This window comes from Chiloscyllium plagiosum, chromosome 11 (assembly GCF_004010195.1).
Source record: "Chiloscyllium plagiosum isolate BGI_BamShark_2017 chromosome 11, ASM401019v2, whole genome shotgun sequence".
Classification (NCBI taxonomy): Eukaryota; Metazoa; Chordata; class Chondrichthyes; order Orectolobiformes; family Hemiscylliidae; genus Chiloscyllium; species Chiloscyllium plagiosum.
In genome coordinates, this window is record NC_057720.1 from 13,611,423 (window position 1) to 13,638,927 (window position 27,505).

Below are 27,505 nucleotides of genomic sequence, written 5' to 3' on the forward strand. Positions count from 1 at the left end.
GGCGGAGGAGCGGGAGATGCGGTGGAGAGCATCGTCAACCATGTCTGAGGGGAAATTGCGGTCCTTGAAGAAGGAGGCCATCTGAGTTGTTCCGTATTGGAATTGGTCCTGCTGGGAGCAGATGCGGCGGAGGCGAAGGTATTGGGAATATGGGATGGCGTTTTTACAGGGAGCAGGGTGGGAGGAGGTGTAATCTAGGTAGCTGTGGGAGTCGGTCGGTTTTTAGTAAATGTCCTTGTTGAGTCGGTAGCCCGAGATAGAGATGGAGAGGTCTCGGAAGGGGAGGGAGGAGTCTGAGACGGTCCAGGTAAATTTGAGGTCGGGGTGGAAGGTGTTAGTAAAGTGGATGAACTGTTCAACCTCCTCGTGGGAGCACGAGGTAGCGCCGATACAGTTATTGATGTAGCGGAGGAAAAGGTGGAGGGGGGGGCCAGTGTAGCTGTAGCCAGTGTAATAATAAAGAGCAAACAAGAACAGAGGGCAAGCATCTGAACATTAAATTTGTTCAGCTCTGAAGAATAGTCATACTGCACTTGAAATGTTAACTCTGTTTCTATGCCTACTGATATTGCCAGACCCACTGAGTTTCTCCAGTATTATCTGTGTTTCACATTTCCAGCATCCACAGTCTTTTTCTTTTGAATATCTGGATATGATTGGTGCTCCATTAATATTCTATCAGATGTTCAGCTATTCAAAGAAAGAATGAATCATCATCTCATAGATCAACAGACAGTTAATGATGAAATTTCAAGGAGTCAAACTTATTATCACTTTATGAAAAGAAAGATTGTGAAGAAAGGAAAGTGCAGATAGTTCTAGAAGATCACAAAGACCCTCACAAAATTTTCCAAATGTTAGAACATCAGCTTAAGTCTCAAGTGAACATCAAGATACAGAAGCTTGCATTAATGCCAAACTTCCATCAACCAGGTGAAAATATCAATCAATTTATAGACAGATACTGATACAGAAGTATTAAATGTGATAGCGACAGGAAAACAACACATACGGACCAAATATTGAACTACAGAAGCAATCATCCCAACACCCACAAACGAAGCTGCTTCAGAATATTATTTCAATGAGCCAAAACATACTGCAGCACAGAGGAACTATGCAGAGCAGAGGAAAATCATTTATACCGTGTATTCAAAAAGAATGGGTACCTAATGAACACAGTCCACCTATTTCTCAGCAACAAACCCAAACAAGCAGACAAAACACACCCAGAAACCCGAGCCACTCTCCCCTACATCAAAGACATCTCAGAAATGACTGCCAGACTACGCAGACCCTTTAGCATCATGGTAGCCCACAAACCCACCAACACACTAAAACAGCAGCTAATGAACTTGAAAGACCCTATACAGACAACAAGCAAAACTAACGTCATTTACAAAATACCGTAAAAGGACAGTAACAAACACTACATTGGACAAACAGGCAGAAAACTAGCCACCAGGATACATGAACACCAACTAGCCACAAAAAGACATGACCCTCTCTCACTAGTATCCTCACATAGGGATGAGGAAGGACACTATTTCAACTGGGACAACACATCCATCCTAGGACAAGCCAAACAAAGCCAAAGAATTCCTAGAAGCATGGTATTCCAAATGGAACTCTATCAACAAACACATCGAGTTAGACCCCATCTAAGACCTTCTGAGAAAAGGAACAGGATGTAACTTCACCTCAGGACATAACATCACCACAGGAAATGACATCACCAACCCAAAGAAACCCAAACATATAAATAGAAAGCCTGAGGCTCACTGAAGATGTTACCTAGTAGGGTAACGAAACGTCTGGAAATGAACCTCCTAGCTCAGCGAGCAAACCTACATCCAGTATTAAATGTGGTTTCACTAATGTTACCGCAGCTGAAAAAGGCTTTAGGATCTGGTTATTACCTCCACACCTATCAAATCTTTCCATAAGGCACTTCTAAAAAACATGAAGACAAATCTAAAAGTCTAACCTGACCGTGGCACACTGCTAAAAGAAGGATGCATATAGTAATTGTAGCAGAAGAGCAATACATACAGGTACTTGGTCTGCAATTGCTTTTATGACCACCAACAGGTTAGTCAAACATCCAAATCTTGTTTGAAGTGTGGCTTGTCCCGCCGACCAAAAACAGTGCCCAACATTTTGTGACATTTGCAAGATATGTTTTGGAGAAGCACATTGGGCTACAATGCGAAGACGTCCAAGTGCTCGAGAAAGATAAAGTGCAACACAATATTCTACAGCAGCTTGTGAAACAGATCCAATGATAAAACAATCCCAAGGACATTTTCAAAGTTCTATCCACGGCACTCATGCATATCAATGAGATTCAAGATGTAACTGCAAAGTTAGAACAGACCCAGGAATGGACAACATGTACTGTGTGACAAGGTCCAAATGCAATTATCATCCCTTTAAGCATTTTACACAAGATATACTCAGGAAACTGGCACAATATGGTATAATGCGCATATGATAAGTTAACCTCTTCCAACAGGCTTGGCATCCCATACATTAGCATTATCCAGCTTAAATGCAAGTACAAATCCTTGCGATAGACATCTAAAGCCTGTTACATTGATATACAGCGAGACCAGGCATTGCTGAATCCACTAGATCCAGGCAGATAAAAACCCTAAGAACTGTGGGTGCTGTGAATCAGAAACAAAAACAGAAATTGCTGGAAAAGTTCAGCAGATCTGGCAGCATCAATGAAGAGGAATCAGAGTTAACGTTTCTGGTCCGGTAACCTTCCTCAGAACTGATGGTAGCTTGGAAAATGTTGGCTTATATTAGATTAGATTAGATTACTTACAGTGTGAAAACAGACCCTTCGGCCCAACAAGTCCACACCAACCCACTGAAGCGCAACGCACCCAGACCCCTTCCCCTACATTTCACCCCTTCACCTAACACTACGGGCAATTTAGCATGGCCAATTCACCTAACCTGCACATTTTTGGACTGTGTGCAGAAGATGGGGGAAGGGGTGGCGTAGGGTGGGGTAGGGGAGAGGGATTAAGAAATAAATGATAGGTGGGGATAGACCCTAAAGAGAGAGAAGAACAGTTGGACAGACAACGGTGTGGGTAACAATCTGGCTAGGAGGATAATTAGTTGTCAATGGAGCCCTCTGGACTCAATATCAAGCTCAATAATTTCAGGGTCTGATCTCTCCCATGTCCTGTGCACTTGTTATCACATTGGGCAAAAGTGAGGACTGCAGATGCTGAAGATCAGAGTCTAGATTAGAGTGGTGCTGGAAAAGCACAGCAGGTCAGGCACATTGTCACATTGTCTGTCATTACACACTACCTATTGTTAGCCACTAACAATCTCCAGTAACAGCTATTCACCCTCCCAGCCAGATTGTTAGCTTGTCTAGGCAAAAGTGAGGACTGCAGATGCTGGAAACCGGAGTTTAGATCAGAGTGGTGCTGGAAAAGCACAGCAGGTCAGGCAGCATCCGAAGAGCAGGAAAATTGACGTTTTGAGCAAAAGGCACTCCCTTGTCTGCTCAACTGCTCTTCCCTTTCTTTAGACTCTATCCCCACCTATCGTTTACTCCTTACCCCTTCACCCCACCCAACATTTTCCTTGCTACCATCAGTTCTGAGGAAGGGTCACTGGACCCAAAATTTTAACTCTGCTTTCTCTTCACAGATGCTGCCAGACCCAGTAGGATGTTGATCAGTTGCAACAGCTCATAAAGATCATCTTCAGTGGGTGACCTGGACACATCTAGCAGGTCCCCGAGCAAGCATGTTCCATCAGACCATTCAGAGATGAATTCATCCTCTCTAGAAATATAATGTGCAGAGGCAAACAAGGTATTATTCCATAAACCCTACACTGAGATATCCTCGAGCATAAAACACATAGGTCACATGGATGAAGAAAAAAAACATTTGATTTATATTTATTTACTGTCATGTATATTTTGTTACAAAACACAATGAAAAGTGTCGTATAGTGTCTCCACTCTCCAGTGCCATCTTAAAACGCAGATCAATAAACCAAAACATAGAATATATATTGGCCCGGCATCAGGAAAGACATCAATCGATGTAGGAAACATGCCAACTCCATCAATTTTGGTTACCGATAGAACGTCCTATTGAATAGTGGTACGAGATCACAACTAGCATGTCTAGTGATAATGCTACATTCTGGTGACTGATCACTTCATCAAATTCCCTTTTATGGGACAAAGGTACCATGACTGGTACCAACTGTCAGTCAAAATTATGGTTTGGATGCTTAAAGTATCAAAGCAGACGTTATGGCTCCTGATACATTCATTTATGACAACAGACCACATGCCATAAAGTGAAATTACAGCTGATTCACATGATAATTGCATGAGGACCAGATCCAGTTATATTGAATGCCTGCCAGGTGTTACCTTATGTAATAATATCACGTACAATTGCATAGGCTTGTTCAGTTTTCCTATTCTGTAAAGGGAAAAACAGGGATCCCACATTATTGCAAAGATCTCAGAAAGAAACTACACATTTGAGACAGCTAGGTGTTATTGTGACATTCTAATATAGAAAGTTTCCACCTTATTTCCTGTCCAGACAAGCAGTCAGTTGTTAGCTGACCAGTCAACTAGAATAGTAGCAATATAACTAAACACAGAACTTAAACAATATGTAAATCTGAGATGTCATATCAGTGAACATTGTTGTTAATAAATTTCCAGATATCTGTCTCAATAGGAATCCAAGTGTCTGAGTTATGGATTATGTGGGTGAACATATAGAAAAACACACCAAGACCAGACCAGATTCACATTTTCTGTTACTTTGAATGGATTTGTGAAGGACTTCTTAAAAATTGAAAACCTTCACCAACTGCAGATCTTTAACCTGTTCTGTCCCGTACGCATGCAAAGAAGAATGAAGTTAAATGCTGAAGTGTGGGTTTAACACTTTCCTTCAGCTCTGATTGTCTTGCACCCCATGTTAAATTTACATATTTCATGTTGGGACTGGAAAGAAACTTGAGGAGTAACTCGTTAAAATGGATGTGGTAGTGGATGCAGCATCAAGTCTAACCTTTGGGACACCCTCCCACAGGAAGCTCAGCAAAGGCATGGAATTGAAGCCCTGCAAGACTCTGCAGTGTATCAATATGGTGAAGGAATTGTGCGTTTCTACACGTGGGATTGTACAACAACTCAATAAGTCTACGCAGCACGATAGATGTGTTGCTGAAAAAGCGCAGCAAGTCAGGCAGCATCCAAGGAGCAGGAGAATCGACGTTTCGGGCATAAACCCTTCTTCAGGAATGAGGAAGGTGTGCCAAGCAGGCTAAGATAAAAGGTAGGGAGGAGGGACTTGGGGAAGGGGCGTTGGGAATGCGATAGGTGGAAGGAGGTTAAGGTGAGGGTGATAGGCCGGAGAGGGTTTGGGGGCAGAGAGGTCGGGAAGAAGATTGCAGGTCAAGAAGGCGGTGCTGAGTCCGAGGGTTGTGGCTGAGATAAGGTGGGGGGAGGGGAAATGAGGAGGCTGGAGAAATCTGCATTCATCCCTTGTGGTTGGAGGGTTCCGCCTAGGAACCTCCTTATGCCGAAACGTTGATTCTCCTGCTCCTTGGATGCTACCTGACTTGCTGCGCTTTTCCAGCAACACACTTTTTAGCTCTGATGTCCAGCATCTGCAGTCCTCACTTTCTCCTCCGCAGCAAGATAGATGTCCTGATTAGAAAGTAAGAGCTCAATGAGCTTCTTTAGCCCTGGAGTCCTGCAGGTTTCATAAGTACTTCTCTAAGAGTCTGCAAACCCTTGGTAAACATCACACGAATTTCACTTGGTCAGACAGACTCCAACAAGGACCCTATTAATAGATGCTTTCAAAATCCTTATAGTAGGCTCCTTTCACTTTGAGAGAAAAAGAATGAGTTTACCAGTGTTCTAATTAAGAATTGTGCAAGTATTTGCGGCAAACTCCTTACTATGTGCAAGTATTAGATTTAAAGCAGCAGCAAAGGTTAACGGAAGTGGACCAATTACTGAAATGTAAGAGGGGGTGAAATGCATCTGACTACTGCAGCTCGCTTCATTACCGAGACACTATGCTGGTGTCTTCAACACAATAAATCTGACTTCTTGACAGCTCTAGGTGTTTGTTTGAGGGCTTTCTCCAGTGGTTTCTTCTGCAAGTGACTGGAGGCCCCAATGCAGGAAATGAAATAATCCCCCCACTTGTACTGACATTAAAGTGTCCATTTGGCACCCAGGGTTATTAGCTTCGTAAAGCCCTCAGGTCTCACTTTTGACCCAGGCACTGCAAAAAGAAAAATACAGCAGACAGCACACCAGAGTTCAATGTTGAGTTTCTTTCTCCTGTTGTGCTGGCCTAGAGCTGTTGACAGTCGCCTACACTGACTTACATGTTTGTACAACACCCCCATGTTGCATGATATGCGCCTTATAGATTTTATTAATTCCACGTGTACACAAAGTACTGTTGCATCTATTTTTACAGAAAGTGCTGTCGAAAAGTTTCAGTCTCTGAAATGCATGGGTGCAGTCCACAGAACTAGTGACTCCCAGAGTATGGACTAATATATTTTGGCATAACGAACTGCAAGGAGGTGTGCTAAAAGGCAGGGCAAGTGAAATTCAGTTTAAAAGTCTCTCAACATTGCATTCTTGTCTTCCCAGTGTTCACAAAAGGCGTTTTCAAATACAGAAAGCAAGCAAGCTTGGGCAGGCTCCTGATCTTTTCCAAACAAAGTTTCTTGCCCAAGACATCCCACTTGATTCTTTTCAATACTTTTTCCTCCAGTGTTTTGTTTCCTTTCTCTCTCTCAATACTGGCCCTCCCTTGGTAAACACAGGCATCACATTCTGTGCAAAACAATAACTGCAGCACTCTGTCGAAGTGTGGCTCCTACCCAGTCAGAGTTTCAGCAGGACAGAAGGCTGCTCATCCCTGCAGTTAAAAGTGAGTCACCAAGAGTCAAACTGTTTCCCTTTGCCCCGGCCCGGGAAGCAGAGAAGGGAGTGGAGAAGGTAATATCTCTGAGCCTTGGTCTCTCCCAGCTCCCCTGGTGAGTTCACACGCACAGCTCCAGACCTTTGCTGGGTCGAGCTGCCTCCTGTTTGCTTCCTTCCATCCTGCCCCCTGCTCCCGGACTGTGACTGGGCAGCCACAAGAGATTCCTCCCTCGGTCAGATTTCTCCAAACTTCTTCCCCTGATGGAGAACGAGGACATTTTGGCCTTCTTGTATTTGCTGTTGCAGCAATAGATGAGTGTCCTGGAACAAAGCACAACAACACACGCCGTTATTGAACAGGAATTGGGGAACCCAAAATAAACCTTGCCGATCTGAAGTTTACCATATTGTACCAATGGTTATAAAAGGTGGACTCTGAAAAGTTTAGGTGGATTGGCCATGCTAAAAGAAAGCTGCCCCATAGTGTTCAGGGATTTGGAGGCTACGTGGGTTAGCTGTGGTAAAAACCCCCTGCAGAGTTACAGGGTTGGGCGGGTCTAGGTGAGATGCTCTTTCGGCTCATCTGATGGGCTGAATGGCCTACTTCCATACTTATGAGAAACAATGAGCTCAGAATATAAAGACAGATAGCAAAGGTTTCTGTAAATATATTAAACAAAAAAAAATGTGGCTAAAGTAAACGTTCATCCCTTAGAGGAAGAGAAGGGGGATTTAGTAATAGGGTATGAGGAAATGGTCGAGGCATTGAACAGGTATTTTGTGTTGGTCTTCACGGTGGAGGATGCCAATAACACGCCAGTAATTGACAAAGAGACAAAGATAGGTGAGGACCTGGAAACAATCATTATCATGGAAGAAGTCGTGTTGGGCAAGCTAATGGAGCTAAGGGTAGACAATTCTCCTGGTCCTGATGGAATGCATCTCAGGGTACTAAAAGAGATGGCAGGAGAAATAACAAGTGCACTTATGGTAATTTTCCAAAGTTCACTGGACTCTGGGGGAGTTCCAGCAGATCAAAAACAGCAAATGTGACACCATTGTTTTAAAAAGGGAGATAGACAAAAGATGGGAAATTATAAACCAGTTAGCTTAACTTCTGTAGTGGGGAAAAGGCTTGAGTCTATTATCAAGGAAGAAATAGCAAGGCATCTCGATAGAAATTGACTCATTGAACAGATACAGCATGGATTCATGAAGGGCAGGTCATGCTTAACTAACCTTCTGGGTTTCTATGAAGACATTACAGACACAGTGGACAACAGGAACTCAGTAGATGTGGTGTATCTAGATTTCCAAAAGGCAATCGATAAGGTGCCACACAAAAGGCTGCTGCATAAGATAACGATGCATGACGTTACAGGTAATGTATTAATATGGACAGAGGATTGATTAGCTAACAGGAAGCAAAGAGTGGGGATAAATGAGTGCTATTCTGGTTGGCAATCAGTGACTAGTGGTGTGTCCCAGGGATCAGTGTTGGCACTGCAATTATTCACAATTTACATAGATGATTTGGAGTTGGAGACCACGTGTAGTTTGTCAAAGTTTGTGGATGACATGGAGATGAGTGGCAGAGCAAAGTGTGACTGTGAAACATTGCAAAGGGACATAGATAGTTTAAGTGACAAGGCAAAGGTCTGGCAGATGGAGTACAATATTATAAATATGAAGTCATCCATTTCAGTATGAAGAACACTAAAAAGGACTATTACATGACTGGTAAAAAATTGCAGCACGCTGCTGTGCAGAGGGACCTGGGTGTCCATGTGAATGAATCACAGAAGGTTGGTCTGCAGGTGCAACAGGTAACTAAGAAGGCAAATCAAATTTTGTCCTTCATTGCTAAAGGGATTGAGTTTAAAAGCAGAGAAGGTATGCTGCAGCTGTATAGGGTGTTGGTGAGGCCCTACCTGCGTGCAGTTTTGGTCTCCTTTAGATTAGATTCCCTACAGTGTGGAAACAGGCCCTTCGGCCCAACAGGTCCACACCGACCCTCCGAACAGTAACCTTACCAAACCCCTTTTCCCTCTGACTAACACACCTAATTGACAATTTAAGCATGGCCAATTCACCTAACCTGCACATCTTTGGACTATGGGAGGAAACCAGAGCACCCGGAGGAAACCCACGCAGACACGGGGAGAATGTGCAAACTCCACACAGTCACCCGAGGTTGGAATCGAACCCGGGACCCTGGTGCTGTGAGGCAACAGTGCTAACCACTGAGCCACCGTGCCGCCCAAAATAAAAATTCTTATAACCGTTTTAATTTTTGACATGATTAGATGACTTATAGTGTGGAAACAGGGCCGTTTGGCCCAACAAGTCCACTCCACACAGTCACCCGAGGTTGGAATCGAACCCGGGAACCTGGTGCTGTGAGGCAACAGTGCTAACCACTGAGCCACCGTGCTGCCCAAAATAAAAATTCTTATAACCGTTTTAATTTTTGACATGATTAGATGACTTATAGTGTGGAAACAGGGCCGTTTGGCCCAACAAGTCCACACCGACCCTCCGAAGTGCAACACATCCAGACCCATTCCCCTACATTTACCCCTTTGCCTAATGCTACGGGCAATTTAGCATGGCCAATTCACCTAACCTGCACATCTTTGGACTGCGGGAGGTTACCGGAGCACCCAGAGGAAACCTACGCAGACATGGGGAGAATGTGCAAACTCCACACAGACAGTTGCCTGAGGCGAGAATTGAACCCGAGTCTCTGGCGCTGTGAGGCAGCAGTGATAACCACTGTGCCACCGAGGAAAGGAGGTACTGACACTACAGGGGGTGCGGAGGAGGTTCACTAGGTTGATTCTGGAGTTGAGGGGGTTTGCTTATGAGGAGAGACTGGGATTATATTCATTGTAATTTGGAAGAATGAGGGGGGATCTTATAGAAACATATAAAATCATGAAGAGAATAGACAAGAGAGAAGTAGAGAGGATGTTTCCACTGTTGGGTAAAACTAGGACAAGAGGGCATAGCTTTAAGATTAGGGAGAGCAGATTTAGGGTTGAACTGAGAAGGAAATTCTTCACCCAGAGGGTTGTGAATCTATGGAATTTCCAGCCCAGTAAAGAAGTTGAGGCTTCCTCAGTATATGTTTTTAAAGTTAAGATAGATAATTTTTTGAACAGTAAAGGAATTAAGGATAATGGTGAGCGGGCAGATCAGTGGAGCTGAGGCCATGAAAAGATCAGCTATGATCTTATTGAATGGAGGATCAGGCTCGAGGAGCCAAATGGCCTACTCCTGCTCTGAGTCATTATGTTGCGAAAATGCGTGTATTGATCGAATTTTAATATGAAATATGATGTAATTTTTTAAAAATTCACTCATGGAAGTTGGGTGTTGCTGGCTGGCCAGCATTTATTGCCTATCCCTGGTTGCTTTCAGAAGGTGGTGGTGAGCTTTGTGCATTTGCTGTAGGTTGACCCACAATACCATTAGAGAGCATTCCAGAACTTTAAACTAGTGACAGCGAACGAACAGTGACATATTTGCACATCAGGATGATGAGTCGCTTGGAGGGGAACTCGGATGTTCCGATGGATCTATGTCTCTTCCAGCGGGGAGTGTTCGTGGGTTTGGAAGGTGCTGCCTGAGGGATTTCTGGTGAATTTCCGCAGTGCATCTTGTAGATAGTACACACTGCTGCTACTGAGCATCAGTTGTGGAGGGAGTGGGTGTTTGTGGATGTGGTGCTAATCAAGTTGGCTGCTTTGTCCTGGATGGTGTTAATTTCTTGTTGGAGCTGCACTCATTCAGGCAAGTGGGGAGTATTCCATCACACTCCTGACTTGTGACTTGTAGATGGTGGACACGCTTTGGGGAATTAGGAGGTGAATTACTTACCACTTCTAATTCTTCACCTCTGGCCTGGTTTTGAAGCCACTCTGTTTATGTGTCCAGTTGAGTTTCTAGTCAATGATAACCCCCAGGATGTTGATATGGGTGATTCAGTGATGTTAACTTTGAATGTCAAGGAGTGGTGATTACAATCTCTCTTACTGGAGATAGTTATTGCCTGGCATTTGTGTGGCGTGAATGTTATTATTGCATACAGATACATCTTAACTATTTGTAAATTGACCATGAGACAGTTTTCTAATCACAGTTCTTTATTCCTTTGTGTGTTTGTATGGTTTTGCTCTCTGCTCACAACAACTACAACACTTATTTGCATGGCATTGTTAACATAATAAGATATTCTAAGGCACTTGACAGGAGTGTTTTTGGACAAAAAAGAGTAGGCAGTGAGCCAGACAGGAAGAGATTTAGGCAAAGATCAAAGGTCAGTTTGATCACTAGTCAAAGTTGCACCTTGAAGGGACAGAAAGATATTGAGAAGTAGAAGGAGGTTTAGGGAAGGAACTATGAAGCTTCTAATGAATGGTAATTGCACTCAAAATGTTAAATCTCCTCTTCTGTCCACAGACACCAGCAGACCTGCTGAGTTCCTTCAGAACTTTCTAGAATTCTAGAGCTTACTGCTTCAGCAGCTAAAGGCACAACTGCCAATGCATTACAAAGGAAACTGCAAACGCTTCGAGCAATGTTGTCCATTTAGACAGGCAATGCTCTGCCCATCGACATAAAAAGATCAACTTGATTGCAACAATTGTGTAATCTTTTACCCAAACCGTATCAATTTGTCTTGTTATTATGCATCACTAATAAATTAATGAATAAAGTTTTGGAATTCAAACAAAAAATCTTCCACCCGAGAAGGGTGAAAATGAGTAACAGGGCACAATAAAAGCAAACAGTTACTCTTTAGTGGAGGCCAGATAAACACAAGGGAGAAAGAAATTGAAAGAAATGTTGATGGCATTCAGATGTTGTGCTGAATGATCTACCAGTGTGCTGCAAATATTACAAAAGGAGGAGAAAGTGGGAGGCCTTTTAATTCCTTCATGGGACATTGGCGTTGCTGGTTAATCCAGCATTTATTGCCCATCCCTAATTGCTCTTTGAGAATGTGGTGAAGAGCTGCCTTCTTGAACTGGGCTGTAGGGACCTCTAGAGTGCTGTTAGAAAGGGAGTTCTAGGATATTGACCCAGCGATGGTGAAGGAACAACAGTATATTTTCAAGTCAAGGTGAGTGGTTTGTTGGGAACTTGTAGGTATTGGTGATCCCATGTATCTGCTGCCTTTGCCCTTTTAGGTGGTAGAGTTTGCACCATTGAAAAGTGCTGTTGAAGGAGCCTTGGTGTAGCTTCTAGAAGCATCAGTGTATCAGTGCTAAAAGGAATGAAAGTGGTGGATAAGTGACAATAAAGCAGGCTACTTTGTCTTGAATGACATTGAGCTTTCTGAGTATTGTTGGAGCTGCACCAAACCAAACAAGTTGGAAGATTTCAAGAGGAAATTAAGGACCTTGGGGTCTTGGGCATCAATGATGAAATAATTACAACTGAGGTTGAGTAGGAGACTAGATTGAAGGAATCTTAAAGGTTTATAAGGTTGAAGGACATTACAGAGATAGGGACATGTGGAGTGAGGAATTTGAATGCATGGATGAGAATTTTAAAATTGAGATGTTGCTTAAGGAGCAACATTAGGCAGTGACCACAAGGGTGAATAGACCTAATGTGAATTCGAGTATGGATATCAGACTTTTGGATGATCTTAATTTGAGTACAGCATGGCATTAGTTGGACCCTATCAGGAAGACAGCACATCTAACATTGTACCCTTCGCCCACTTGAGTGTTGCCTTGACCATGGGCTCATGTTCTGGACTGGAATGTGGTTGTTATCAAAACCTTCTGACAAAATAATGAATATACCATTGGTGCAAGATGTCACAAAGTGGGGAAAAATAATCAGGAAAAAAATTGAAGAAAACCAAATAATTGAAACAAATAAAGCTAACAACCAGAAATTTTTAAGTAATATTTGAAAGAAAGGCCTGCACATGAGACACCGAAAGATTCAACTCACTATTATGATTTATAGCACAATTAGAATGTCCGACTAATTCTTTTCCATCAATGTGAAGCCACTCCATACTTACAGCTCAGCTCGTTTAGATTTAGAAGAAAAATGCTCTTGAAAACAATCCCGTATCGTCAGGATTCCAGTGTCTTTAATAAAGCTAATTTAAGCAAGTACAGTACATTGTTTTTCTGTGTACCAGAGAGCTGCCTGTGTTACCATCTGCTGCTTATATTAACACAATCATTCAATCATGCTCTCGGGCTCTTGTGGTGAAATGGTAGTGTCCCTACTTCTGACCCAGGAGACTTGGATTCAAGTCCCAGGTGCTCCAGAGGCGTTTACTAACATCTCTGAGCATGTTGATTAGGAAAGATCTCAGTCATGTCCTCTGTCCCTCAGAGAGAAGTGGCTTGAATGAGGATTGGCACCTTCTGTGATTGGAGTGATTGAGTTCAGGAATTCCCACACTGGAAGTTCTTAGTTGAGGCCTTGGAAGAACCTGTGTCCATTTTACTACTCCGATGGTGCACTTTGCTGTTTCTGAATTATTTCCCCTTTTAGGAGCCTTTATGATCATTTTCCTATGCCGACACTTTAGGTTAAACCACTGTCAGTTGTATATCGTTCTAATGAGAGAGCAGGCCAGTGGTCTGATAGAACATTGTTGATGTTTGTATAGTGATGTTTGTACCAGAACTGGGGAGTCAGGTTGGTTCCAAGCCCCGATCCCAGTGCTCTATGAATTTGATTGTGTAATCAGTTACTCGGCAACAAGGCAGCTAGGCAAGAAGGTCTTCTCCCTCTGATCTTTTCCTACAGCCCTTTTAAGAAAACACAACTTTTGCAGAGGACTGTGATATAATCATGTGGCAATGGTACTACAGAAATAATACAAAACTCTGGGGTCACAGTGTGTGCTACCTCACTGCTAAAGTATGTGAGCCACATATTTCATGTAGCACAACTGGGTCCGAGACTTGTCTTGTGAATCTGTCGATCAGTGATCCAGGCATTTACACTGGGACTGGCCCAGCTGGTAAACCCACCGCTGATTTCAGAAAGTGGAGCGGGATTGTAGTGAGGTTCCGTAATTTATATCCAGAAGTTTGACACCTGCACCACACCCCTCCCGTTATAGGAAAGAAAGCAGAAAATCAGAAGCTGGTACTAGTGACAAAAGAACATGTTGTGCATCTGTTATGAAAGCGGGTCACTTTTAAAATGAGCTTGATTCAATGGTGGATTCCTGAGGGGCCCTCTCACCATGATCCAGGAATGCATGCCTGGCCTGATGATCACATACTCAGCTGATTGGAGGCCCCTGGGTTTAGGAATATCAGAAGCAGTGACTCCTGGCTTCACTCCCTTCATAGTCATGGTCTCGTTTGGTACAGGGCTTGACTCTGATTGGTTGCAACACTTGGATCAGTGGTCGCCATTCCTGGAATCAAGCTCTTCTGAGTCCTGCCTGGTTCTGATTTCTGCAACCTTTTATAAACAGCTTAGGCTCTTACTTCAGGGACTTTTTCCAAATGCTTCTCCAAATATTCGACCCAAATGTCACTCAGGAAAGCATAGTGGGAGGTAAATTTGTAAAGAGCGTCAGCTGTTGTGGAGTTTAATCATGAACACAAATCATAAGCACATTATGACTTTGCTCACAGCCTCTTCTATGCTTGCTCCTATATTCTATTCTGTTCACATGACAATTCAGAATTCCCAGTTACTCTTATTTAAAGCCGCTCCATATAAATTTATTTGAAAGCATGCTTACAATACATTTATACAGTAACTTAGAGGTCAAAGAATGCCACATGGTGCCTCACAGAAGTTTAATCAGCACTAAAGCTGCAGAATCAAGTATTAGGCTGAACAATGGAAATCACAGTAGAAGGTGAGGGTTTTAAGGGAAGGCCTTAAAGAAAATGAAGGTATCCAGCGAGGGTTGAAAGCTAACTGCCTAGTTTAGTGTAACTTCCCACTTGGATGGTCATTTAATTTCCTCTGCAGCTTTCAGGTTTTGTGGTTGCAATTTCTTTTCTGATCTTCTGGATGGTGGTCATTTTAAAATTGCATTGCCACCATTGAACAGAATTCATCAGCACAGACTCTCAGAATACTGGCAACTTCAGGGAATTCAGTAATCCACCACCACCCTCCCAGACATTCACATGTTATCCAGAAGCATATCCTCATTTCTAATGAGCTGTTGAACCAAGGCTCCTCATTGGCTGTTCTGGTGGATGTTAAAGAAGGGCAGGGTCCTTTCTTGGTCCTTTGGCCAAAATGCCTTCCTTGATTAATACCACCAGAAGTAAGCTCTGATTGGTCAGTTTACCACCAGATAAAGCAAAGCCAAGCATTACTCACTAAGTATTTCCACCCATTCTGTGTGACATCCTGCTGACAGACATCTGCTCAGTGTCTCTTCCTGATGAGGTCCTTGAGATCTGACCTTATCATTGAACCTCTACAACTGTGGAGATGTGGAAACAGGCCCTTCAGCCCAACAAGTCCACGATGACCCGCTGAAGAGTAAACCACCCAAACTCATTCCCCTGACTAATGCATCTAAGCTACACATCTCTAAACACTATGGACAATTTAGCATGGTCAATTCAACTAACCTGAATTATGGGAGGAAACTGGAGTACCTGGAGGAAACCCACGCAGACACAGGGAAAATATGCAAACTCCACACAGACAGTCACCCGAGGCTGGGATTGAACCCAGGTCCCCAATGCTGTGAGGCAGCAGTGCTATCCACTGAGTCACCGTGCCGACCCTGTCTTTCCCTCTATGGCAGGCTGCACATAATCTTCATGCTCCACACAACTCTTGAGAGGTTGTAAACTTTGCACAAAGCTACTGCAGCAGTTCCCCTAATCGACAGGTGATTAACGACAATGTACCACTAGTACTAACTGAGCAGAAAGGCTCAGGTGTAACATTTATTCCATGCATTGTCTGCATAGCACTACTGCCACACAGTGACAAGGACCCAGGTTCGATTTCACCCTTGGGCAGCTTCCTGTGGAGCTGGCACATGCTCTGCATAGGTTTCTCCGGGTCCTCCAGTTTCCTCCCACAATCCAAAGATATTGCAGGCTAGGTGGATTGACCATGCTAATCTGCTCATAGTGTCCAGAGATGTGTGGGCTAGGTGGATTGACCATGCTAATCTGCTCATAGTGTCCAGAGATGTGCGGGCTAGGTGGATTGACCATGCTAATCTGCCCATAGAGTCCAGAGATGTGCGGGCTAGATGGATTGACCATGCTAATCTGTTCATAGTGTCCAGAGATATGCAGGCTAGGTGGATTGACGATACTAATCTGTCCGTAGTGTCCAGAGATGTGCAGGCTAGGTGGATTGACCATACTAATCTTCCCATAGTGTCCAGAGATGTGCGGGCTAGGTGGATTGACCATGCTAATCTGCCCATAGTGTCCAGAGATGTGCGGGCTAGGTGGATTGACCATGCTAATCTGCTCATAGTGTCTAGAGATGTGCGGGCTAGGTGGATTGACCATGCTAATCTGCCCATAGTGTCCAGAGATGTGCGGGCTAGATGGATTGACCATGCTAATCTGTTCATAGTGTCCAGAGATATGCAGGCTAGGTGGATTGACGATACTAATCTGCCCGTAGTGTCCAGAGATGTGTGCGCTAGGTGGATTGACCATTCTAAGCTGCCCATAGTGTCCAGAGATGTGTGGGCTAGGTGGATTGACCATGTTAATCTGCCCATAGTGTCCAGAGATGTGCAGGCTAGGTGGATTGACCATACTAATCTTCCCATAGTGTCCAGAGATGTGTGGGCTAGGTGGATTGACCATGCTAATCTGCCCATTGTGTCCAGAGATGTGCGGGCTAGGTAGATTGACCATACTAATCTGCTCATAGTGTCCAGAGATGTGCGGGCTAGGTGGATTGACCATGCTAATCTGCCCATAGTGTCCAGAGATGTGCGGGCTAGGTGGATTGACCATGCTAATCTGCCCATAGTGTCTAGAGATGTGCAGGCTAGGTGGATTGACCATACTAATCTGCCCATAGTGTCCAGAGATGTGCGGGCTAGGTCGATTGACCATGCTAATCTGCCCATAGCGTCCAGAGGTGTGGGCTAGGTGGATTGACCATGCTAATCTGTTCATACTGTCCAGAGTTGTGTGGGCTAGGTGGATTGACCATGCTAATCTGCCCATAGTGTCCAGAGATGTGCAGGCTAGGTGGATTAGCCACGGGAAATGCAGGGTTACAAGAATTGGGTCTGGGTGGGATCCTTTTCAGAGGGCCGGTTTGGGCTTGTTAGGCTGAATGGCTTGTGTCCACACTGTAGAGATTCTACGAACCATCATAGAATGATACATGATAACTGGAATGCTTCCATTGCCCTCAAGCTCCCTGAAATAGGGAGGAGGGGAGGTTCCTACTTGCTATCCAAAGATGCATTTTGGAAAATTTGTCTTTGCCTGGTTGAGTATATCTGCGCATTGATTTTGGGAGAGAAGGTGGATTGAATTCTATTGTGATACTCACAATTATTGCCAATACACTCTTCAAGTTCACACGAGGAATGGTTACAGTTACCTGTGCTAATAATCTATCCTAAGAGGTCAGTCATCTCAGCTCCAAGATATCTCTACAGGAATCCCTCAGGTTAGTGTCCTAGGCCCAAGCATCTTCAGCTGTTTCATTAATGACCTTCCCTCCCTCATAAGGTCATAAATGGAGATGTGTGCCGATGATTACACAATGTTCAGTGACTTCTCAGACATTGAAGCAGTCCATGTTCAAATGTACCAAGATCTGGACAATGAAAACAAAAAGAGAAAATGCTGGAAACTCTCAGCAGGTCTGGCAGCATCTGTAAGGAGAGAAAAGAGCTGGCGTTTCAAGTACAACTGACCCTTTGTCCAAACTTTGACAAAGAGTCAGTTAGACTCGAAATGTCAGCTCTTTTCTCTCCTTACAGATGCTGTCAGACCTGCTGAGATTTTCCAGCATTTTCTCTTTTTGTTTTCAGATTCCAGTATCCACAGTAATTTGCTTTTATAAGATCTGAAAAATATCCAGGCTTGGGCTGGCAAGTGGCAAGTAACATTCGCACCACCAGGCTATGACCAGACTAAGAGACAATGTAATCATCACCCCTCTATAGTCAATGGTGTTACCATCATTGGATTATTTTTCAATATCAAGCCCAGAATATCCTGGCCAGAAACTGGATTTGCAATATAAATACAATGGCTACAAGACCAGGTCAAAGATTGGGATCCTGGAATTCCCTCCCTAACGATATTGTGGGTCTACCTGTAGCACATGGACTGCAGCAGTTCAAGAAGGCAGCTCACTACCTGAAGTGAATTTTAAAAACCAGTAAAAGACAATACATGGGAAAATAAAGTATACTCTTGAGGGCTCAAATACATTAAACCTACCATAGTGTACAACATGGAAACAGACCCTTTGGTCCAACTCATCTATGCCGACCAGATATCCCAACCTAATCTCGGCCCACTTGCGAGCACTTGGGCCATATCCCTCTAAACCCTTCCTATTCATATACCCAACCAGCTACCTTTTAAATGTTGCAGTTGTACCAGCCTCCACCACTTCCTCTGGCAGCTCATTCCATTCACGCACCACCCTTTGCATGAAAAAGTTGCCCCTTAGGTCCCTCTTACATCTTCCCCCTCTCACCGTAAACCTATGCCCTCTAGTTTTGGACTCCCTACCGCAGGAAAAAACTTTATCTATTTATCCTATCCATGCCCCTCATGATTTTATAAACCTCTGTGAGGTCACCCCTCAACCTCCGACGTTCCAGGGAAAACAGCCCCAGCCTGTTCAGCCTCTCCCTGTACAGATCCTCCAACCCTGGCAACATCCTTGTAAATCTTTTCTGCACCCTTTCAAATTTCACAACATCATTCCGATAGAAAGGAGACTAGAATTGCACACAATATTCCAACAATGGCCTAACCAATGTCCTGTACAGCTGCAACATGACCTCCCAACTCCCATACTCAATGCTCTGACCAATAAAGGAAAGCATATCTGCCTGAGACTCTACTTTCAAGGAGCTATGGACTGCACTCCAAGGTGTCTTTGTTCAGCAGCAGTCAAGTAACTGGACTGGACTCAAGATGATGCAAACATTCTGATTCAAAACATAGTAACTTCCGGCTTACAGCACACTGTAAAGCATGTGCTGCAATTATTTTTCAATTGTCTGGGAAAGTCAGCAGGATAAGCCAAAGGAAATGAAATTTAATGAGTCCATCAAATACAAATTCAGTCAAATATCTTGCAAAAATTTCCAAGCTATCTGGAGGGAGAAAAGAGAATGACCTGCAGATTATCAGCTTCAGACTAATAATATTCAATATATTTTAAAGGATGTTATACAAGAAGAATGTGGTCAAAAGACTCATTTGCATTGTAAATCTGATATGGATTAATGCTGTTTTCATTCATGGGATGTGGTCGTAACTAGCTAGGGCCAGCATACATTGTCCAGAGGGCTGTTAAGAGTAAACCTCTTTACTGTGGGTCTGGAGTCATGTGTAGGCTAGACCAGGTAAGGATCGCAGGTTCCTTCCCGAAAGGACATTAGTGAACCAGATGGGTTTTTACAACAATCGACAGGGATTATTAAGGTTCTCATTCAGAAAGCTTTTCATTCCAAATTTTTCACTGAATTCAACTTTCACCATCTGTCATGGTGGAATTAAGATTTATGTTCCCAAAACAGGAACCTAGGGTTCTGGGTTGTTAATCTAGTGACATTACCCCAACACTACTCCAAATATCCATATGATCCCTCTAATTCTTTTATACTTCTGCACAGATCTCTGAGGTCTGTGCATAACAGAGTTAAAAATCACACGCCACCAGGTTATAGTCCAACAGGTTTATTTGGAAGCACTAGCTTTCGGAGCACTGCACCTTCACAACCACCTGATGAAGGAGCAGTGCTCAGAAAGCTAGTGCTTCCAAATAAACCTATTGGACTATAATCTAGTATTGTGTGATTTTTTTTAACTTTGTACACCCCAGTTCAATACTGGCACCTCCAACTCATGTGCATAACAGCAACTTCTGAAACTGAACTGAATATATCATCAGCTGATCAGCATCTACAGGTCCTCGGCTTGGTTGTGCTGCTAACGGACAATGTTGTCCATGATGCTGAGTTGCTCCATTGAATGCAATGACTCATTGTTTTAGTGAAGGCAATTTGAATGTAAACTCTGTTGTATATGAATGAAAGCAAGTCAAATGCCAAAACAGGGCATAAACATGAAAGTTCAAATAAAGGTCTATGCCACTTCAGGTAGTATAGCACGGACCTTTATTTTTCATTTACACCTACTGTTTGAAGCAACCCTTTGTTTTTCTCTCTCTACATCATTACTGCTCTCTCTGCTTTTTGTTTTGTAACACCTTTGATCTCAGATCTCTCTCAGCCTCTAACCTTTCCCTGACCTTGCCTTTTGTTCCTCTTGTCCCTCCCCATTTTTTCAACTGCATTAAACTCACCACTTTTCCACATCCTCCCCCACCCAGTTCCAATGAAGAGTCATATTGTAGTTGGAATGTTATCTGTTTCTCACTCCAAAGATGCTGCCAAGCCTGCTGGGTTTCTACAGCACATTCTGTTTTTATTGTAGGTCTGTTCAGATGTATGCTACATAATGGACTCTCCCTCTGGAGTAGTTTAGCAATCAGTCACTACTAAAGAGAAGGTCCACTAACATATCCTTAGAGGATCACATCCTCAGGATGTATATTAAATGTAGCCACATTATCCAAGAATCAAAGAAAAGTTGAAACACATTTCTTAATTGGTTCTCAAGATCTGGGCGACACAAATTTAAGACAGCATTTTTATCCAACTCTGGTTGCTTTGAGAAGATAGTGGCAGGTCTTATTTATTATTAACTAGTTTACTTGGAGAGTCAACCACATGATGGGAATTAGAGCCAAGACCAGTGTTGATTGGGTAGGATATCTTCCCTAGAGGACGTTCTTAAACTGGCTAGTTTTGATCAACAATCTGGCACCTTCCACAGGCATTTTATCTTTGTGCATGCCCACAAATGACAAAACTCCAGTTTTACAAATTGACCATGTAAGAATGCACCATAGAAAACATTGTACTTGGATGCATCACATCTTGGTACGGCAACCAGTCTGCCCAAAACTGTCAGGAACTAAGGTGTGGAGGTGCTGGTGTTGGACTGGGATGGATAAGGTCAGAAGTCAGATGACACCAGGTTATAGTTCAACAGTCCAATTTGAGATCACAAGCTTTCGAAATGTTGCCCCTTCGTCAGGTGTCATTAACTTGTGATTTCAAGTAAAACTGTTGAACTATAACCTGATGTTGTCTGACTTCTGATCTTGTAAGAAACTACAGAGAGTTAGAAATGCAGCCCAGTCCATCATGCAAGTCAACTTTCCATCCATTGATTCTACCTATACTTCTCTCTGCCTTGGAAATGAGCATCCCATCCAGACCCATTCCCATACCTTATCCTTGTAACCCTGCATTTTCCATGGCTAATGCACCTAACCCACACATCCTTGGACACTATGGGAAATTCAGCATGGCCAATCCACCTGAGCTGCACATCTTTGGATTATGGGAGGAAAGCGGAGCACCTGGCAGAAATCCAAATAGACACGCGGAGAATGTGCAAACTCCACACAGAGAGTCGCACAATGTTGGACGCAAACCCTGGTCCCTGGCGCTGTGAGGCAGCAGTGCTAACCACTGAGCCACCGCGCCACTCCAAAAGGCAGCCAACATCATCAAAGTGCCCTCCTACCCCGGTTATAATCTCTTCCAACCTCCTCCATCAGGCAGACGATACAAAAGCTCAAACGCACATACCAACAAATTCAAGAACGTCTTCTTCCCTGCTGTTATTAGACTTCTGTACATGCCTCTCAAATTTAAAATTTAATGCTGACCTCGCTCTTTGCACACCCTCTCTGCAGCAGTAATATTGTATTCTTCGCTCTGTTCTATCACCCTTATGCACCTGGTATGGCATGGTCAACCTGTACTGCACGCAAAACAAAACCTTTCATGGCACCTATGTACATGTGACAATAATAAATCAAATATTCCTCACAAGCTGTCACTTACTGTTCCTGTGGTGACCCACTGAACTGGCAATGGCACAGATTAGACATCATGGTCTTAACTTGGTTAAACGCTGGCCAGTGTAATAGACCCATAATCAGACTCTCCCTGTACCTGCCTGTATCCTCCTGAACCCACCAACTGCATTCTGGCTTTTATTAGGTTAAAAATTGCACAACACCAGGTTAGAGTCCAACAGGTTTATTTGGAACCACGAGCTTTCGGAGCAGCAAAAGCTGCTCCTTCCTAAGGAGCAGAGCTCTGAAAGCTCATGCTTCCAAATAAACCTGTTGGACTATAACCTGGTGTTGTGCGATTTTTAAATTTGTACGCCCCAGCCCAATACCGGCATCTCCAAATCATGGCTTTTATTAGATTGTTGCATGGTGAAAAACACAATTTGCAAATTTATACTCATTTAACATGTACACATAATTAATTCATGCTCATGGACATCTTTAAGACCTAAATTAAAATTTTAATTATAAAGTCTGCCAATGGCATTAAGTGGGGCAACTTAATTTTCAATTTTTTTCAATTCATCTTTGGGGTAAGTCAAATCAGCATTTTATTGCCCATCTCTAGTTGCCCTTGAGAAGGTGACGTTGAGCTGTCTTTTTCAATTCTACAGAATAGCTGGCTAGAATCAGTCAATGTGGGATGAATCTTATATTATTTTGGTCAGGTCTAAGTTACAATAGACAATCGACAATAGCTGTGTAGGTTTTTATTTGGTGAGATTTTTCCCTTGTGACCCAGACAAGCATGTTCAGTGTGGAGCTGCGTGAATGCTTCCTGAGATTTGCCCCAGATGTTGCAGACAGGGAAATCATTACTCCACTCCAGGCATGAACCTGGAGGTGGTACTAGATGGGGGGAACGGTGCAGACACAGGACTTCCTCTTTCCTCAGGACCAGCAGTGGAGGCCATGACACCTGACCAGGCCAGCTAATTCCCAATTGTAATCTTGGTTAAAGCAGTCTCAGTCATCTTGATGAATGAACATCGGAAGAAGGTCAATGACCTTTGCCACTGCACCACCATAATTTCTGCCATCTTCTCTCTGATTTCTATCTGATTAGATTCCCTACAGTGTGGAAACAGGCCTTTCAGCCTAACATGTCCACACTGACTCTCCGGAGAGTAACCCACGTAGACCCATTCATCTACTCCCTACTAATGCACCTACCACTATGGGCAATTTAGCATGGCCAATTCACCTGACCTGCACATCTTTGGACTGTGGGAGAAAACTGATAAAAAAAACCCATGCAGACACAGGGAGGATGTGCAAACCCCACGCAGACACAGGGAGGATGTGCAAACCCCACGCAGACAGTCGCCCAAGGCTGGGTCCCTGGCGCTGCAAGGCAGCAGTGCTAACCACTGAGCCACTATGCTCTGTTACTGCATCCACCTCCTGGTAAGGCTCATGCTCTACCATGCTCGCCATTGCCTGCAATTGCCAAGACCAAACTGCCCAGCTCTTATCTCCAACTTCTTTTGCACCTATTCAGTTGGAAACTTGATTGTTCTTCTGGAAGAACTTCCCAATCTTGTATTTCCTGAGCAAGCTGTGTCTGCCAAGACCCCAGAACCAGCTGTGTGCAATTAGTGATTTGATCACACCTGCAAGGCCAGCATTTGATAGATTTTGGAATATTCTGCACCTCATTAGTTTTTATCTTCAGGAGGAAATACCCTGGACTAGAAAGTATTTTTCTTTTTAAACTGAACAATGTAGAGAGAATTCTTTTCCCTCCTTAAACTGAACTGTATATGTGCTTCAGTGTAGGTTGTTTTTGAAGTCTAGATATTTATATTTTCATAATACAAGTTATGTGTGTTAACTAATTCTGCATTTTTATTGGATGGATTTTGTTTCATAATGATTTGATCATTTACTTGTTCTTCTTACTAAAATGTATCGCTTCACCCATCTCTCCAATAAATGTAATCTACCATGTGTATATCCAGTCAACCTGCTTATGTTTCTTCAGGTTATCATTGTTCTCCTCACAATTCATAATGGTGCCAAGTTTTGTGTCATCTGCAACTTGTAAAATTGTGCACTGTACTCCTAAGACTTCTTGTCAGATGTGGGAATTTAGGGAGAGTTCATGGGTTCCTGAGGATTATATTTGCAATAAATGCTATTGGTTGTGAATCCTATCAGATCAAATGGATCAGTTAGAGAGACAGCTAGAGGCAATGAGAAATTTACAAGAGCAAGGGGATGTGATGGATGGCAGTTATAGGAAGGGGGAAAAGTCACAGATACAGTCACATAGATGAGTTAACTCCAGGAAAGGTAAGAGAGGTAGGCAGTTAGTGCAGGAGTCTTCTGTGGCTATCCCCATTTCAAACAAGTATGCTGTTTTGGAAAATGTAGGGGGTGATGGATTCTCTGGGGAATGTAGCACGAACAGCCAAGTTTCTGGTATTAAGACTGGGCTCTGCAATGAGGGGTATGTCGGGTTCCAAGAGATCAACTATATTAGGGGACTCTCTAGTCCGAGGTACAGACAGATGATTCTGTGGCCAGCAGAGAAAAAGCAGAATGGTGTGCTGCTTCCCTGGTGCCAGGATCAAGAATGTCTCAGAGAGGGTGCAGAATGTTCTCACGGGGGAGAGGGGCCAGCAGGAGGTCATTGTCCACTTTGGAACAAACGACATAGGAAAGGAAAAGGTTGAGGTTCTGAAGGGAGATTAAAGAGAGTTAGGCAGAAATTTAAAAAGGAGGTCCTCGAGATTAGTAACATCTGGATTACTCCCGGTGCTATGAGTTAGTGAGGGCAGGAATAGGAAGATAGAGCAGATGTATGCATGGCTGAGGAGCTGGTGCATGGGAGAAGGATTCACGTTTTTGGATCATTGAAAGCTCTTTTGGGGTAGAAGTGACCTGCACAAGCAGGACGGACTGCACCTAAATTGGAAGGGGACTAATATAGTGGTAGGGAGATTTGCTAGAGCTGCTTGGGAGGCTTTAAACTAGTAAGGTGGGGGAGGGGGGGGCACAAGGAGATAGTGAGGAAGGAGATCAATCTGAGACTGGTACAATTGAGAACAAAGGTGAGTCAAACAGTCAGGCCAGGCAGGGACAATGTAGGACTAATAAATTAAACTGTATTTATTTCAATGCAAGGGGCCTAACAGGGAAGGCAGATGAACTCAGGGCATGGTTAGGAAGATGGAACTAGGATAGCATAGGAATTACAGAAACATAGTTCAGGGATGGAGAGGACTGGCAGCTTAATGTTCCAGGAAACAAATTCTATAGTAAGGACAGAAAGGGAGACAAGAGAGGAGGGGGTGTGGCGTTTTTGATAAGGGATAGCATTACAGCTGTACTGAGGGAGAACATTCCCAGAAATACATCCAGGGAAGTTATTTGGGTGGAACTAAGAAATAAGAAAGGAATGATCACTTTATTGGGATTGTATTATAGACCCCCTAATAGTCAGAGGGAAATTGAGAAACAAATTTGTAAGTAGATTTAAGTTATCTGTAAGAATAATAGGATGGTTATGATAGACTGGGACTGCCATAGTGTTAAGGGTTTAGATGGAGAGGAATTTATTAAGTGTGTACCAGAAAACCTTCTGATTCAGTATGTGGACATATCTACTAGAGAAGATGCAAAACTTGATCTACTCCTGGGAAATAAGGCAGGGAGGTGACTGAGGAGTCAGTGGGGGAGCACTTTGGGGCCAGCGACCATAATTCTATTAGATTTAACATAGTGATGGAAAAGGATAGACCAGATCTAAAAGTTGAAGATCTAAATTGGAGGAAGGCTAATTTTGACGGTATTAGGCAAAAACTTTCAAAAGCTGATTGGGAGCAGATGTTCGCAGGTAAAGGGACAGCTGGAAAATGGGAAGCCTTCAGAAATGAAATAACGAGAATCCAGAGAAAGTATATTCCTGTTATGGTGAAAGGAAAGGCTGTAGGTATAGGGAATGCTGGATAACTAAAGAAATTGTGTGTTTGGTTAAGAAAGGTTAAGAAAGGTGGTAAGGACAACCCAGGGAGCTATAGACCAGTGAGTCTGACGTCAGTGGTGGGCAAGTTGTGGGGGGAAACCTGAGGGACAGGATGTATATGTATTTGGAAAGGCAAGGACTGATTAGGGATAGTCAACATGGCTTTGTGTGTGGGAAATCATGTCTCACAAAATTGATTGAGCTTTTTGAAGAAGTAACAAAGAGGATTGATGAGGGCAGAGTGGTAGATGTGTGCTGGAATACAGATCTGGCTCAAAGATAGAAGACAGAGAGTGGTGGTGGAGGGTTTTTTTTTTAGACAGGACGCCTGTGACCAGTGGAGTGCCACAAGGATTGGTGCTGGGTCCTTTACTTTTCATCATTTATGTAAATGATTTGGACGTGAGCATAAGAGGTCCAGTTAGTAAGTTTGCAGACGACACCAAAATTGGAGGTATAAATGGATAGCAAAGAAGGTTATCTCAGATTATAACGGGATCTTGATCAGATGGGCCAATGGACTGAGAAGTGGCAGATGGAGTTGAATTTAGGTAAATGCAAGGTGCTGCATTTTGGGAAAGCAAATCTTAGCAGGAGTTATACACTTAATGGTAAGGTCCGAGGGAGTGTTGCTAAACAAAGAGACCTTGGAGTGCAGGTTCATAGCTCCTTGAAAGTGGAGTTGCAGGTAGATAAGGTAGTGAAGAAGGCATTTGGTATGTTTACAAGGATGTTGCCAGGGTTGGAGGATTTGAGCGATAGGGAGAGGCTGAACAGGCTGGGGCTGTTTTCCCTGGAGTGATGGAGGCTGAGGGGTGACCTTATAGAGGTTTATAAAATCATGAGGGGTAGGGTAAATTGACAAAGTGTCTTCCCTGGGGTGGGGGAGTCTCGAACTAGAGGGCATAGGTTTAGGGTGAGAGGGGAAAGATATAAAAGTGACCTTAGGGGCAACTTTTTCACTCCGAGGGTGTTACGTGTATGGAATGAGCTGCCAGAGGAAGGGGATTGAGGCTGGTACAATTACAACATTTAAAAGTCATCTGGATGGGTATATGAATACGAAGGGTTTGGAGGGAATATGGGCCAGGGGCTGGCAGGTGGGGCTAGATTGAGTTGGGATATCTGATCGGCATGGTCTTGTTGGACCGAAGGGTCTGTTTCCGTGCTGTACATCTCTATGACTGTATGACTAGCCCACTAATACAGAGCAGGGGAGGTTTTGTGAGGTCGGGGGCAGTGGACAGTGGCCTTATCAACCTATAAACCTTTCTACTATACCTGTGACAGATTAGAGTAGGAGTAACCTACAGGGCCAGCCAGAACCAAATGAACTAGCTGCAGTGCAACAACCCTATTAAAAAACTCACTGGGCTGCTTCTGGCCAACAGAAACTATTGCCTTCATCTCAAAGGACTACC

At 43.5% G+C, this 27,505-nt stretch overlaps 1 protein-coding gene and 1 long non-coding RNA gene across 3 annotated transcripts in view; both read right to left on the reverse strand.

The window, feature by feature from the left end:
* Window positions 1-5,303, reverse strand: part of LOC122554155 — a 20,867-nt gene extending 15,564 nt beyond the window's left edge. The window contains exon 1 of the long non-coding RNA XR_006312923.1: window positions 3,758-5,303. This is a non-coding gene — a long non-coding RNA (uncharacterized LOC122554155). The remainder of the gene's footprint in view (window positions 1-3,757) is intronic.
* LOC122554152 overlaps window positions 1-27,505 on the reverse strand; it is a 342,532-nt gene that overhangs the window by 74,304 nt on the left and 240,723 nt on the right. Inside the window, exon 5 of one of the 2 annotated variants that reach the window (XM_043698725.1) lies at window positions 6,451-7,288. The exons of the other annotated variant lie outside the window; for it this stretch is intronic. Coding sequence (XP_043554660.1) covers window positions 7,087-7,288 — 202 coding nt within the window. The 3' untranslated portion in view covers window positions 6,451-7,086. Of the gene's footprint in view, window positions 1-6,450; window positions 7,289-27,505 lie in introns of those variants that run through there. 2 annotated transcript variants of the gene reach the window in all.